Raw genomic sequence first — 16534 nt, forward strand, 5'->3', positions numbered from 1 at the left:
AGGGTGACTCAAAAAAATTAATGAATGCGTGAATTTATTTTATCGATTTAATCAGGAATTAGAAAACCGAATGCTTTGAAATCTTGGAGATATTTTAAAGTTATTATAAGCATGGTAAACTTTTGTTCAAAATGTATTTGTTCATCCCTCCTAAAAAAATTGATGACGTCACCCTTAAATTTTGCTGAATAAATCCTATCTAAAATGCAAAAAATATGATGAGTTTGCACTTGTGATTTATCATTCCATTCATATTTTTTAGATTTTCTTAAGAGGTGGCTCAAAAAAATTAATGAAGTCAATTTATTTTATTGATTAAATTAAAGGCAACACTTATTATTGGTATTACATTGGACCAACCCAATTTGGTAGACACAAAATGTTTTAAAGTAAAAACTCGGTTGAAACATAAGGGTAGCACGCTTATTTACATCGACTTTAACATTACAGACGTGCATTTGTTTTATGCGCTGACTAGGTTCCGCGAATGTGGAATAGACATGTTTATAATCAACCAATTGTGAATTTCAATTCAATCAAGAATTAAAATAAAACCCAATGTTTTATATAATAAGCGGAAGTCGAAGTAATAAAACCGATGGTCGTTTTGTTTACAGTTTCTCTGTTTGACTCTCACGTATGCTGTTACGCTTGTCATCTTAAATAAAGAATGTTTATACATAAACGATTTTCAGTTGCCTCTCACCGGCGCCGTATACGTGAGTAAATTGTTTCGGTAATGAGAAAAAAAACACAATAGGCATGCAGTCGTCAAGTTTCCGACAGCGAGGGAAGTACTGTCTAAACTCTTTAGACCAATTTTTTTATGACAACCCTTATATGTTAAAATAAAGATGTGTGTGTAGGTTAAACTTTAAATTTAAGTGAGTTTTTTCATTACAAAATTTTGTGTATTGTATTCTTATATCAATTTGAATAGTTGCAGTTCGTAACAGTACTACATTTCCAAATTTTCTGGAAAATGGGACGAGCCGTTTTTCATTTGATTGATAAAATAAATTGCATCATTCATTAATTTTTTTTAATTACCCTGTATAAGAAATTCTAAAAAATATGTATGCATTCTTGAACCAGAATATTTATACAACATGTACTACGCAAAATTGTTGGTGGGCATAATCAAACAAATTTTGGTTAGTGTTTTACCATCTATACATCTACACGATTTAATAACAATCGATCTGGTAGTTTCGGAAATTATCTGCCTTATAAAAATCAATACAGGCAACTGACAAATAGACAGACAGACGGAAATGGGAGACCTACTTATTCATACTCAAACAACTAAAGAAGTAAAAACAGACTTCAAGAAAACTGTTATAAAGAAAATTATGCAACTTAGCAAGTTCTTTGACAATTTAAAATATTCGCATTGACTGCCACAAAAGCCCGCATAAGTATATATCTATCTCAGTTATTGTAAAATGATGTAAACAGTAATTTTATAAAATTAAATAATAAGGAAGTAAAATACAAATAAATAAGGGGTGAAACCCATCGCATGTCTTAATAATTTATTCTTGGCACCGTTACTATGTTACACTTCTTGGATGTTTCGACTAAACAACAATTGATCGTCGCAGGTTATATAAGGGCAACGACGAATAAAATTGTTCTTGATATCCCTTCCAGTTGTATGTGCAGGATGTACAACAGTACATCAAATAAAAAGCAAAGACCTTCTACTAGCTATTTGGTTAGACCGAGGCTGGGTCCTGCAAGGAGTCTATTTTCATCAAAACCCATGATGTCTTCGATTAGTCAAGATAAAAAGAAGAGATCTAAGTAAGTAAATAACTAAATTGAAACAAGTTTATTTTTACGTTGTGCCACATTTGATAATTTATACAACAAAGTTAATTTATAAAATGGGTCAATCACCCAACTACTTGCTATTGATCCAGTTTTGCTCTAAAATACAAACAAACCACAGGTAAATACGAATACGCAGCAGCAAACCGAATAATAGTCACATAGCTTGTACCTCCGATTGAATTACTTTTTTCTCTTTAATTATGTAATATTTGATTTTGTTGTGTTGAAACTGACTTTTGCAATATTCAATACATATGTTAAAAACCATTTTTTAAATTCCAAGAAGTTTTGTTTACTGCAAGAAGAAAAGTGGATTAATTTCATTATAAATAATAATTGCGAGATATTTAAAAGTAATTGTGGTTATAAACAACAGAAATTAGCTGTTTATTTAACATAATAATTTTTTTTTAGAAAGTATAGCGGTGGAAAAATGGATTTTCGGAAAAGACCAGATTATGCTGATACAGCATATCGTGAAGCCGTTGGTAGACTTCGCATTTTACTCGCAGAAAGTTATACTCCTATTAAAAGGCCACTAAGAGAATTAGACAGTGCAGGAGAAGACACTGACAATCAGTCTTTGATTAGTGCTGGCAGCAGGACTTCCAAGATTGCAACTCGCCCTTATTATCAATATCTCAGCATGCTTCCTAAAAGATATTATTATCCATCGATTCGGCCGACAAGTATCATGCCCGCCGACACAGAAAAACATAATTCGTAAGATATTTCATTATTCTGTTATTCCATCCTACAAACCTAGTAATTTTTGCATTTTAGAAGTGCAGCCAAACTTGAAAATAATTCTGCACCACCAGAACTGATGTCTTTTATTGAAAAACAGGAGGACTACATTGAACAGTTGGAAAAAGAATCTAGATTTTGTAGAGTAAAGCATAATTCTAAAGCAATTTTTATTTAAAATAATCATTATTGTTCTATACCTACAGGAAGAACTTTCGTCTTTATTAAGTAAAGTTAAAGATGTAATAAGTGAAAATGAAAACTTGCATGAAAAACAGAAATCCAACATAATGAAATCAGTTTTTAATCATTTGGAAACGGAAACTGAAACCGAAACGGACATAGATTTGTCACAAAAGGTAATTACAATTATTCAGGTGCATCGTTAAATGGTCTTCATTATTACTTTATATGTAGATACTTTGTCAAAATGATGTACTTATTCTAATCTATTCTACTTAGGTATCTTTGTCCCCAAAAAAAGCAAAAAAGCATAAAATATTAGAGGGACCGACAATTGTTTTTGAATCAAGAATCTCAGAATTAGAAGCGCAACTTACACAAGCCAAAATTGACTTGAGAAAGGCCTTGGAAAATAATGAAAATTACAAAAAGAAAATTGCAGATGGAAGTATTTTCGACGGACTAGGATTTGAACACTATAAAAAACAAATTGACACTTTACAGAGGTAAGTTTCAAAATTTCTTGAATCTGTATATATTCAAAAAAATTCTATACTGCATAAATATTTAAATGCTTAATATATAATCTAATCTATGGTGATTAAAAATGGTGCACTAATTGCAGACAGGCAGTTAGGGATAGATTATTGAGCAAAAAAATCTTTTAATCCTTGGGCCCAAATATAAAAGCATACATACCTTCAAAGTTAAATTTTTCTGTTAGAGATTTGACCATATTATTGAAAGTATTTTTTTGCACTCCTGACCTTTTTTGATGACTTTCGCGCATTCACCAAAGTGCAGGAGGTTCGAGCGTAGGCGAAGGAAGTATTGTAATCGAGTCCGTCGACCGACTCTTTACTTTTACGTTTTCTCGACCTTTCATGACCCCTACAGTACTAAGAAATAGATCTCCTCCCCAATAATGTGATGGGGTCACTTGTCACTTCAAAATTGTATTTAGTACTTGGGTTTTAAATTGTATAAAATAACATAGTCCTACACATGTAGTTTATAACGCCGTGTTGAGTTTTTACCCGAAACGTCCAGATTTTTTGAAAAAAAAACCGAATGTTTTCAAATCTTGCAGATGTTTTAAAGTTATAATAAGCATGACAAATTTTTAATCAAAATATATTTGCTTATCCCCTCCAAAAAATTGATGACGTCAGCTCAAAATGTTGCTAATTAAATCTGTCTAAAATATGATAAGTCTATACTTGTGATTTATCATTCCCTACATATTTTTTGGATTTGCTTATACAGGGTGACTCAAAAAAAAATTAATGAATGCGTGAATTTATTTTATTAGTTTAATCAGGAACTGCAAAATCGAATGCTTTGAAATCTTGTAATGTTATCATAAGCATGGTAAATTTTTTATCAAAATGTATTTGCCCATCATCCAATCTCGAGAGGACAAAAAGAAAAAAAGCTGTGAATAAGTCTACTTTGGGCAGTTCGAAGACCCCTTAGTTCTTAGCTACAAAAAAACTACATAGCTTTCAAAATGAAATGAAACCAAATGTTCCGAATCATCACTAAGAAAAAGAGAAAACTGAATTAAAGTAACTAAATGTACGTACTCGAGTTATTATATAGTGGGATGGCAAATCTAAATACGAACAAAATAAGGTCTTTATCTGTACTCCCAATATAATAGATACGCTTACGGAATCGACGTGGTTCTTATCCAGCATCCAGCTGAGAGAACTCTCCTCAGTTTTCACCTACGTTGCGTTGTGAGATTTTCGGGCTACAACACATATTCATCCTCACAGTGCAAGGCTGTTATAATAGATAATTGATCGCATTAAAAATAAAATTTAAAATGTTTGGGAGACAAACTCGAGCTAAAATCTCCCTTCCTAACCTTCCCGCAATTGACCGAGGAACTTCATCTCGTTCCTTTTGTTGTTGATTTTTGATGGAAAGAATTTGCATGATGTTAAATTATGCCACACTCTGTCAACAGTTTCAACTGCAAAGAATTTACACGATGTTAAATTTCAAGTTTGTAATTAAATCAAATTACGTTTACCGATTACCTCGTGGACCAAAATCCCCTACATCGCATACAAACAATAAAAACCTTAAATTCCGCATTTGGACATTTCCTGGTCAAATAGTTCTGCAGTCCTTAGACGGTGGACTTTTTTTATCGCTCGGCCAATATACAACCATTCTTGTCAAGACGTACTCGCAAATGATGTTTCACTGGAGAATGATAAATCATCGTTAAGTACCTACTGCTCGTTTCACTTATAACTTGATAAACAAAAGAGCTAAGCCTCAATAAGTGAATTTCCTAACAGGTGGTTTATATGAACAATTTCAAATTTCATGTTAAATTGTATTAGAACCAGGAACAGTCGAAAATCTTAACATGAACTGTGAATTTACAAACAATGAACAAAAATTGACACCATATTTTCACATCGGCGAATCTATACAACACTTCAGATTAATTATTGACTATTGTGCTTGTTCGGGTGTAAACTGTACCGTCGTTATGATTAATTTTCGTTTAAAAAATTGCTATTTTATGAAACTATACATTAAATTTTATCTATGCTTAATTTTCACCACGTATACTCACACCAAACAAACAACAAGTTTACCACCTTAACTGAAGATCTCTACACATGGATGCCTATGTTTAACGATTTTCTTAATTTGTCTTTTTTTTCTCTCAGCGTGAAATATACGAATGGGACACCACAACGTCTACTAAAAATTAGGTGAAAGTGTAGCAGAAAAAATTTTTCTGTTGAGCTATGCCTGCAACTTATACATAATCAGGTGTTTCTGTACTCGCCCTTTTAATTGGAGTCGTTCATCCATTAACTGGGCTCGTTCAGTAAAGCTTTTGATTATGTATTTGTTACATAAATAGCTATTATATCATTGTAATCCTAATTTGATAATCTATTACTATTAATCTACTATTGTGATTTAAAAAATACTGGTTTGCGTCGCGAAGCCGACGCGCTAAGTATGCGTCATATTTTGCAATGTACTAAATTACGCCTCAAGCTAAAAAGGATGGCGTTTGAACACTTTCAATATTTGTATCCATTTTCAAAATATAATAAAGCTGCAGTTAGACTTATGAAGCTTGTATACTGTTGAGTTAGTGCACCAATTCTGAATCAGCCTGTATATTTATATTTTTAATGTTCAAAGAGATCATGTTCTGTTTTGTATACTTGGAAAGTGAAAATGATATCCCGTAGTGAAGTTTAGTATCATACGCCGCAATAAAATTATTAAAAAAAATTCAAATATTGTCTTTAATTTCTCTTCTATTTTAGTTGTTTGGAAATTATTTTTTTAATTTATATTTTGATAAATCATTTACAAATAAATCGCCAAAAAATTTAAAATAAGTTAATTCTTTTATTGTAATAAGTAATTTATAACAAATAACTAAAATTAAATTGACAAAATATCTCATTTTTAAGAGAAAAGGATATATTGCAAGAAACTGTTACCAAACTTCAAAGTGCCTTATCCAAAATCAGAGACAAAGAAAATGACACCTGCGATCAAGTGAAAAGAAGTTTAGACGCTGCAGAACAAGCACATTATGAAAAAAATGCTGCAGAAATTGAAATTCGACGATTGAAAGATGAATTAGATAGACAACATGCTAAACTGAGAGACGCTATTTCAGATCAGGTTCATAATACAATAAAGTGCATTTAGTATTTTCCTTTCATATTGGTTCTGTCGTAGAGTCGGCGTATATCAGATGAACGAAGCGCTGTTGAGCGAAGATATACACAACAAATAGAACAGTTGACTACAGAATTAGGGGTTCAGTGGGAAACTACTAATAAACTGCAGTTAGAATTAGATAAGCAGCGCAGAGAAAATGGCGATCTCCGAAGGGAGTTAGCACAAAAACAGGCTCTACTTGATGGAATGAAAAAAGATATGCAAAATAAAATAAGTAAAGGCAATAAGTAAAGTCGAATGCTGGAAATTTCAATTTCATTTTTATAGTGACTTTACAGTCTGATATTGGAGTTAACGGAGCCGAGAAAAGTGCATTAGAGCAACAAATTGCTACTTTACAAATGGCGACCGAGAGAAACGAAAGGCAAGCAAAGCAAGAGGTTACACGTTTACAAGCCGAAATGCAATCTCTAAGGCAGAGATTGGATAGGGCAGATGCAGATCTCATTCACAGCCGCAGAGAAAATATACGTCTCACGGAACAAGTGGCTTCGTTGGAAAAAGAGGTAGGTCATTTCATTACAGCATTCAAAAATGTTTGAAACTATCTGTATGTTCGTTTAAGATTAAACTAAACTCTGCTATGAACGAAGAAAAAAATAAACAGTCTACGGGTGGAGAAATTCTAGCCTTACCACCACCAAAAGACCAAGATAAACATTTGTCGTCACTGATACAAGATATGGAATCAAAACACGGTAAGTTGGCGTAAATTTGCTCAAAAACTTGTTGACGGTATTGACATGCCATGAGTTGATTCGGGAAGTTTTAGCCGTCATAGATTTTTTCGCACTTATTTGTGTGAAATGTTAATTGGTAATATTGTTGCAGCGGCCACAGTAGCCGAACTCGAAGGCATGATCCATTCCCAAAATCAACTCATGGACAAATTATCGTCTGAATGTCACACCCTAACTCAGAAATTGGAAGACGCCAGCACAAGGCATAAGTAAGGCAACATTTTATTTTATCTTCGAAATAATTATTATATTTTTCAAAATTCCATATCTGAACTAGTTGTAAACTGCTCTTGGTTTTTCCATGTTCTCCTCGAATCGAAGTTATATATTTTCGTAACTAATGGCTTGTGTTTGGTAGGGACGGATCAGGCAAGTGCCAAAAACGAGTCCGATTCGCCGTCAGTCCGACCAACCAAACGCAAGGAACCCATTAAAGTAGATATCAGTGTTAAAGTGGTACCCAAACCTCGTAAGGTCAGTTCTTCTTTTCACAGTATTCTTGTACTCCTATTAATTATTATTATTTTACAAAAATACTATTTGTATTTATTTTGTTAATCTTATTGCTTAGACTTGAGAGAGCAAATTTACGGACAAAAAATTCCGAGCTTTTGACTAGATTAGGAAATATATGGAACTGCTTGAAGCTAATTGACGAAGAACATAAACAACTTGATACACAGCAGGTAAAAATTCTATGTATTAATATTTTTTGTTGTTTATAGGGAGGAAATACGGGAACTACAAACTAGCCTAAATCGTTTAAATAATAGGTTGTTAAATCAGACACAAGTTGCCCCCTCCAGTGTCAAAGGTATAATAAATACTAAAGAGCCACTGTAGATCTATAGATAGAATGGTGAGAAAGTCGAGTTCAAAATCGTAAAATTCTCATGTTTCAAGATCACGCAAAATAGCAGAAATTTGAAATGGAACTTGAGTTAAAATCGATTAGGTTATTGTCGTTATCAGTTAAGTTAACAGTTCACTTCAAATCTTGTTCATAAACAATTAATATTATTATCATTATTATTATTTATAAATATTTCAAACAACGTCAACCTTTCGATAAAATTGATAACAAAATTTACCCATGAAAAGTGGTAAGTAGTTAAAGTCGAATTCTTAACAATCTTAAAGACTTTTGTTTCAAATCTCACTTATCGATTACTGATATATTTTTTGAAGCAGATCATATAAAAATAAGTGACCGTAATGTTTAGTGAGTTAAATACAAAGACACTTTTTTAATTGCAATAATTTAGATTAGTACTTTGCTGTTTTTCAATAACTTGAGCATAAGAATTTGTGAATTTTGTATATCACTTTACCACCACTCTAAACATATACTATTCACTGATATATTAGTTGTAACTTATTTTAGAATGCTAATCACTAGTAATACTTAATTTTTGGTAATTTTCGAAGTTTATTATAGTTAAAAAGTTTCCTATTTCCACTGCAAAACATTGTGCATAAGTAGTAAGTAGTAGCATACTTGTTGTAAGTGTTGTACACATAACGTACAACATGTGCATGACAAATTAAAATATTAGAATTTTTTATGTACCTGACATAAATTTTATATGAAGATTTTTTCTAATAGAAATAAATACAAAAAAGAAAGTACTGTTTTTAAAAACGCAGTTTACAGTGGCTTAAAAAGTAATGAGTTAGTTAATGGTGTTACAACAGAAAAATAAATTACTGAATATAGGTATATTTCTTACAAATGTATAAAAATAAAACTTTACAAGAAGTCACACAAAGATTTTCTTATATTATATTAAAGTGAATTAACAAACACTTATAACTTAATATATAATATGAAAGCTGTTTAGTAAAGTATGGAGGATATAACAAAGAGTTATTTTCAGTAATTTTTTTACATCCTTTTCAAAAACTGGGTGTTCAAAGTAAGCATAAATTACTGCACTCTGTAGCAAAAATAATAGCACTGAAACTTGAAATTTTATTTTCATTATCTGTAATTACGCTCAGAACTATACTGACAGAATAAGTGTTATTGAACACGGACTCTCTGAAATCGAATTCTTTTCTCAATTTATGAAAATATGTCAAAATTCGGAACACTTATTAGTTCTATTACCATTGAACGTACTCCGCCAAAAAATCTGTCCATAAAACGTCTTTTTGAATCAGCTTGTTTACTGTATCATGTAATGTACATATGAGGATGGTTTTTTAGATTTGAACAATCACAAAAAGACAATATTTAGAAATTAGCACTCTTAATTCGTTGAATATCTTTAAAACTCTTGTAAAACGATTGAATCGTACAGTGTAGGTTGGCATTGTAGAAAAATCATCAGTAATGCACTCCATATGAAAAGAAGTCGCCTGAAGTCTGCACAATTTTTCATCAACCTTGTCCTCGATCTTCTCATTCCACATCTGCTGGCATTAAATTTCGTTGCATGTTCTAAATTAATTCCCAAAATAACAAAATTTTCTCATAGAGGTATTTTTACAACATGTGAAGGACCACGACAGAATTATAACTACACTTTAAGCAGTGGTGATCAGAGCAGTGAAACCACTTCATACACACAAAAATATAAGAAAATCTAAGCAGAAATGGACAATAAAAAATTATTCACTGAACAATGATTGTCATATGATTGTGACACCACACCTGAATGGCATGAATTGAGAAGAAAGGTAGAACAAGAATTTTTTTAAAGAAATTTCCGTAATCTATCGGGTGTTTCCAACTTCAACAATAAAAATACAGATGTAAAACATAAACTTGATTATCATGAACGAAAATATTTCTGCATTGTTTTTATTCTATTTCATTAGTCTGTAATTATTTAATTTCCTGTAAAATAGAGTAAAAACTGAAATTCGAAGTGCTGAAAGTATTTTATTGAGAATGACACAAAATTCAAAATATGTATTTATGTTTAAAAGTCGAACACAGTGTATCGAAATATTTCCTTGCTCTGGGTACTGTTATTTTTATGGCATTCATTTAGAACTTGAAGCTTCTGTGATAATATGAACTAATCTACGGTCCAATTCAAGTGTCTCTTTAGGTATTCTGGTCACAAATTATAGTGATCATTAATAATTGTGTATGCAATAGTGTTTAAGAGAATCAATATTTATATTAAGTGAAGAAACACTCATTTAGAATTTTTGAAGATTCAGTTTTTTTACCTTTGAATCCACATTCACCAAAATTATAAATCCGTAGACCACCAGCAAATACTGGGATCTTTGTTTTAGAGACAATACTTGAGTCTTAGATCCCACAGTTGTTCTCGAAAACACAACTTGAGTGTTTTGAGAAACTCTAGTACTCTGTCCATCATTAGCAACTATAATTTTCCCATGAAAAATGCATAACGTTATAAAGTACTCCCTTTGTTCCAAATTAATTGTGTGATTTGAAAATAAATTTTATTCTAAACCAAGTGTCTGCTTTCTAAAAATAAATATAATATATTTTTTTCACTAGCAGCCATAAAGCATGCAAATGTCGACTCATTTAGAGGTAGCAAATTCAACTTTTGCGACCGCGGGTTCAAAAAGAAGATTGAGGTTATGTACGCAATACTTGATGTGATTATTTCTTAAAAAATGAATAAATGTGTGCTACTAACATTACTTGAGTATACGCATGGTAGTTGTAGACGGTAGAAGATAAAATGATTAATTCAGCGACAAGTGTAAACGGTTTTCTTTGTGTTGAAGATTTATATTAAGTTTGATTAGAAATCAAAACAAAATCATGTTGACTCAAAAAATTGAACGTTTATTTTTTTCAATTTATTGTCTTATGGTTTCTACTAGTGAAAAAAATTGTATATTAACCACGGTTGCAGAGCCACTTCTAGACCTCGCGCTTCAGAGCCCTCGACGCTGCGCGTCTCGGGTTCTAATTTGCGCTCGGTCTAGAATGCTTGGCTTTGCAACCTTGGCTAATAATATACTATTTTTTAATAAAGGAAAAAATGCATTTTTTATTGAAGAATTATTTATTACCTACTATTACAATAAATATAACATATTTGATAATTTATATTATTGAACTTTTCTGATAATTACCTAAATACTGTCTCCGCACCGGTATTTTCGATAAAATCTCTTTAAATTCGTTTGGAAACACAGAATTATTATTATTACCAAAACAAATACCTTCAAAATTGTTTTTTTTTTTTGTATTAAAATGTTGAATTTGACCAACACCAACTACGTTTTAAACAAAATCTCTTCATATTTAAAAATGTAGCAAAATCAGAAGTCAGCACTTATTCTGGGACAGAGGGAGTGGTTACTTAGTTAAATTCGTTAAAATTAAGTATACAGAAAATTTCAGCGATAAAGAACCAGCATAAATAACTCAACGGTTATTTAGAGAAACAATCAAAAACAGGTCAACTCCTTTATTTATATTTATATATTATATTTTTTGTCATTTGATGCCAAATTTGACGTTGTCGCATATCCCCACTTCAGGTCCTCATATTCCTCAAAAATTTGTGGCATGAGACTGTGGTAGGTACATATTGAAGACAGAATTCGTGAAAATAATTTTTTAGATCCAAAAATCTTTAGTAACTAGATATATTACTTATAAATTATTGAATAATCAGAGCCTCAAAATTAAAATTAATTTGTAATTATCCTGAATAATATGCAAAAAGCACAAAAAGTTCAAGCTGGGTGATAAACAAGTAATAATAAGTAATAAATAGTAAAAGTCAGTAACACGATTTTCAATACACAACAATGTTACAAGCCACAATTACGTTTAGTAAAATATATATTTTTTAAAATACCTTTTAAATGTTTGAACTGCGGTCTCATCGTGACTAAAGAGGCAACTTGACTAATATCAAAATGTGTTCCCCTTTGATCCGTTTTTGGATTTTTCTCAAAATATAATAATAAGTGAGTTTTTTTCACTGAAATTCCCTGTATTACACACCAGTAGCAAAAATCAGAGGAGCACTTGATTACCTAACAGAATAGCATGCAATACTTCTTCGAGATGCGTTGCACAGTAAAACAGTTTCAAAGACAAATTTTTGCCTTGTATTGTTTTTCTGTATGACTTACAGTAGATAATGCAGCATGGGAATTTTATTTTTTAGTTATTAGTTATTGACCATAAATAAATAGTCGTTTATTTTATACTTATTTAAAGTTAAATATTTAAGTATTCATTCGCCATAATTTACAGTTAACAATATAACATTTTTTAACATAACATTTATTTTTAAAAGCCGAATTAAGCTTATAGAAAAAACCTCCAAGTATGAACTTACTAAATTGGATTTACTCGTACTTTATTAGAATGCTTTATTTTAATTTGATTCATAATTAATTATTAAGTAATTATTAATAATTATGTATTTCCAACCACTTTTTAGACGAGGATTACAATACAATTAGCGATTCAAGAACTGCACAGTCACAAGATACGAGAAAAAACTCAGAAGTAAATCACCCAAAAAATTTAAGTCGCACTAGTAGCAGATCATCCGTAAAACAGGATGTAAATTTACCCCAAAAAACGAATGATGAAACACCATCATTTTATCAGCCTCCCCAAGAAGTTAATCAATCTCCAATAAATAAAAATAGCAACGAACAACCTGTCGATTTCGATACCAGTCAAGCTTACGTTTCTGATCTGCAAAACCCATCAAGTACAGAACAAAATTATGACCAAAAATATGTGGCAAATGATTCAGACTACATGGAACAAAATAATTACGAACAAGTAGCCGCAGCAAATCCAGAACTGTACCAAGTCGATCCGTACGGAAACGATTCGGTACATCAGTATGTTACCGATCCAAACCAGCAGTATTCCGCAGAATCTAATCAGGAATATAGTACAGACCCTAATCAACAATATTCGACTGATATAGGTCACGAATATGCAATAGATCAGGAACAAACACAGTATATACCGGATCCCGGTTACACAGGAGATCCTCAACAATCGTATGCAGATGACCCCAATCAGCAGCAATATGGTGTGGAAACTTCAGAGGAACAATATGTAGATAATAGTAATAATCAGTATTCTGATCGTCAATTTCAGTATTAGAATTTGGCATAACTAATTGGTTGTAATTCTTTGGAAAATATATTTTAGGTGAATTGTTTATCATAACAACTTCACTAAAAATATGTTACAATTTTATTTCAAATGTTACGAGTACATTAGTTACATGATTGATATAGAAACTTACACTATATTCTGATTTATATGCTGTTTAATGATAATTTGATGTTCTGACAATTGTATTCAAGATAACAAACATTTAACCACTTAAGTCCTCTTATTTACACTTCGTATAAAATAATATGTACAAGCTTTTTAGAGTTTATGCATAGGACATTAATAAATAATTCATATGTAAAATAAAGTAATGTTTCTTCTTGCAAATAATGTATTTTTTCCACGACCACTATGTAATAGCGTCAATTACGCCTAGCCTAGTTGATGTCTAAATGCCTAGTTACGTGCACCCTTACGTTATGAAACAGAACTAGCACGTAATAATATTACGTGCATGTGTTGGGAAATTTTCGTTTGATGGAGATGTCAGCTGGAAATTGCCAACTGTCAAACAGTCGTTTATAACTGGCGCGTTGTGGTTGTATACAGTCGGTGGACATATAAAACTGGTACAAACTGTCTTAAAAATTATGAGGAAAATGAAAAATTAATTTTGTGTAAATCTGTCTTGTTGACGTTGATGTTATGTGCCATGATAGATGGATAACGCATATTTGGCCGACAATGGTCTCGGGAATCAAGCTTGATACTCATTAGAAAAATTTCTTTGTACCAGTCTTATATGTCCACCAATTGTACATAATTTTCATTTTCTTAAAGCAGAATTGTCTGGAACTGAAAATTTTCAAGATATGCCTTCAACACCAACGGCTATATTGGCATCTACAACTGCAGTATTAGAGAAATGTACTACTACTGTTCTAGAAAAAACTGGAACGCCAATAATTACAAAAAAATGTCAAAACTTTACGATTAACTTTCATACCATAACTAATTGTTAACATTTTCAATGTATAATTATATTTTGTAGTTAATACATAGCTAAAATCAAATATTAACTTCTTTCACATTGAAATATTTTTGGGGTGTGGTCGTGGAAAAAGTATAGTACACGACTCGTGTGCAAACGCTCATTACGCGCTCGTTGAATTACTGCACTCGCCCCTACGGGGCTCGTGCGCAATTTTTCAACTCGCGCGTAATAAGCTATTTACCACACTCGTTATGTAATATACTATAACGGTCCAGATGGACGTTATTAATAAAAATAAATAAACGTAATTCTATTTTATTAAATACGAAGATTACAAGACTTGAACGTAAGATATTATCATACAAAATTTGTCAAAAACACCTTTCAATGATACATCGCTTTTGTCACAAAAAAGAAAGACTTTTTAACAGGGCACATTTTCGAGTCTACCTATATATATATCCCTAGTTATAAATTATGAATTTGAGACCAAATCGGAAAAAAATAATATAAGTATAGTAGCTTGCATAGATATTGTAGCCGTCTATAGAGTCGAAATTTGCGAATAAAAATAAAATAAAACCGGTTCAAACGGAGCCGACGGTGGCTTGCAAATTCTGACGTCACTCTGGCACACGTTGCACAGAGACGTATTTAATATTAAATGTCATCTTTTCCGTTATGATATAATCTGTTTCATTTCTTAGCTCAATCTCGTCAATAAAAACGAAGCTCTTTTCACTGTACACAAGTTGTGGTATGGTATATTCATCGTTGCGGAGGTAGGTGGAGCGAAAAACCTGGTCATCTTAGCAGCAAACACGGCTATAAACTACTCCACGTGGACTGTTTGTTTCCTGTCATATTTTGGTTTGCTTGAACCAATTGCATTGCACCAAACGGTTATTACACTCGTTGAAATACATTTTCAAACTTCCATCTTTCTCTAGATTGTCGGTTTCGTAGCTGTGTGACAAATCGTTTGTCGTAGATAGAAAATAGTAAGATTACAGTGACCCTAAGATTTTGTGCAATCGGCCTTAAATACACCCCTGTGTGATGCGACGCGTGCTGTAGTGACAGAACTTGCAAGCCGTCGTCGGCTCCGTTTGAGCCGGTTTTATTTTATTTTTATTCGCAAATTTCGACTCTAAGGACGGCTACAATATCTATGCAGGCTACTATAATTTGCTTGAATTGTATGACAATATTTTTTCCATTTTAACTTTGAAACTGCAAAACCAAAATGCTCTGAAATTTTGAAAACGTTTTACGGATATCATAAGCATAGTAAATCCTTAATCATAATTTATCGATTTATCCGCTCCCAAAAATAGTTGATGACGTCATCTTAAAATTTTACCGAATAAATCTAAAATATGTATGCACAACATGAAGAGTTTGTACATATATATTTGCTTGTGATTTGATTAATGATTTTTTTTTCAGAAAAGATTAACGAAGGAAACGACATCTTTTATCGCCCATCCCATTTATCTGAAAATTTGAGGATACAATACTGTTATTAATAGTATTATACTGTAGCTATTCAAATTGATATACGTGCTAAAATGTTGATGACGTCATAAAAAATTATACGAAGAACTCCTAGAAACACATGCACACGATGCTTCTCTGCCTTTACTTTAACCAAGTATCTTTAACAATCCACACATATATTAATTTTAGCTCATAGGGATCATCGTTAGAAAAATAAAATTCTTAAAGTTAAATTTTAAGAGCATAATTTTTCGAAGCTACTGCACTTTAGTAACGAGGGAAGTTCTGTCGAAATAACCTTCCACCAATTTTGTTAGCGTTTATTTTCTTCTCTCTCGGCCGTTCTTAATGCCACTCTGTTGTCAAGAAATATAAAATTATTTAATTTTTAATAAATAAGAAGTAATACATTTACGCGGCCCAAAAAATAGTTTTGCATATGTCAATCTTGACAGCTGACAACCGGAAATTATGGAAAACATCAGGATACCAATTTTAACTAAAAATCCAGGATTACTACATAACAGACTCACGCGGTGTTAATTAAACACAACACTATGGATTTTCTTCTATACTCTTTTATATAAAAATCAACGCCAATTTGATAACTTTTTCAGTTGAACACCCGTTAGAAATACCAGAGCATGATACAAGTAAATATGGTATGGACATACGCAGGTTTGCTGACGTCACCTGGCTGTATTCAGGCGGGAAATTGAAATATTTACCGAGCCCAACTAAAGTCACTAG

The 16534-nt window shown here is 31.8% G+C and overlaps 1 protein-coding gene across 1 annotated transcript; it reads left to right on the plus strand.

Moving 5' to 3' along the window:
* Window positions 1–1628: 1628 nt before the first annotated feature.
* Window positions 1629–13618, plus strand: LOC135135041 (uncharacterized protein). Its single transcript, XM_064063983.1, has 12 exons — window positions 1629–1806; window positions 2251–2559; window positions 2620–2728; window positions 2790–2942; window positions 3046–3272; window positions 6231–6447; window positions 6505–6721; window positions 6775–7013; window positions 7073–7205; window positions 7339–7456; window positions 7973–8061; window positions 12650–13618. The coding sequence occupies exons 1-12, from the start codon at window positions 1658–1660 to the stop codon at window positions 13333–13335; spliced, it is 2646 nt and encodes an 881-aa protein (XP_063920053.1). The 5' UTR covers window positions 1629–1657; the 3' UTR covers window positions 13336–13618.
* The last annotated feature ends 2916 nt before the right edge of the window (window positions 13619–16534 follow it).

This window comes from Zophobas morio, unplaced genomic scaffold (genome assembly GCF_036711695.1).
Source record: "Zophobas morio isolate AGI-343-1 ecotype UQ-CSIRO unplaced genomic scaffold, CSIRO_AGI_Zmor_V1 ptg000024l, whole genome shotgun sequence".
NCBI lineage: Eukaryota > Metazoa > Arthropoda > Insecta > Coleoptera > Tenebrionidae > Zophobas > Zophobas morio.

Excerpts from the sequence above, each read along its gene's own strand:
- LOC135135041 (XM_064063983.1), top strand. The coding sequence starts at position 1,658 with ATGTGCAGGATGTACAACAGTACATCAAATAAAAAGCAAAGACCTTCT. Across the intron at positions 7,457-7,972 it reads GACGCCAGCACAAGGCATAA|GGAGGAAATACGGGAACTAC; the intron begins GTAAGGCAACAT and ends TGTTGTTTATAG. Across the intron at positions 8,062-12,649 it reads TGCCCCCTCCAGTGTCAAAG|ACGAGGATTACAATACAATT; the intron begins GTATAATAAATA and ends ACCACTTTTTAG.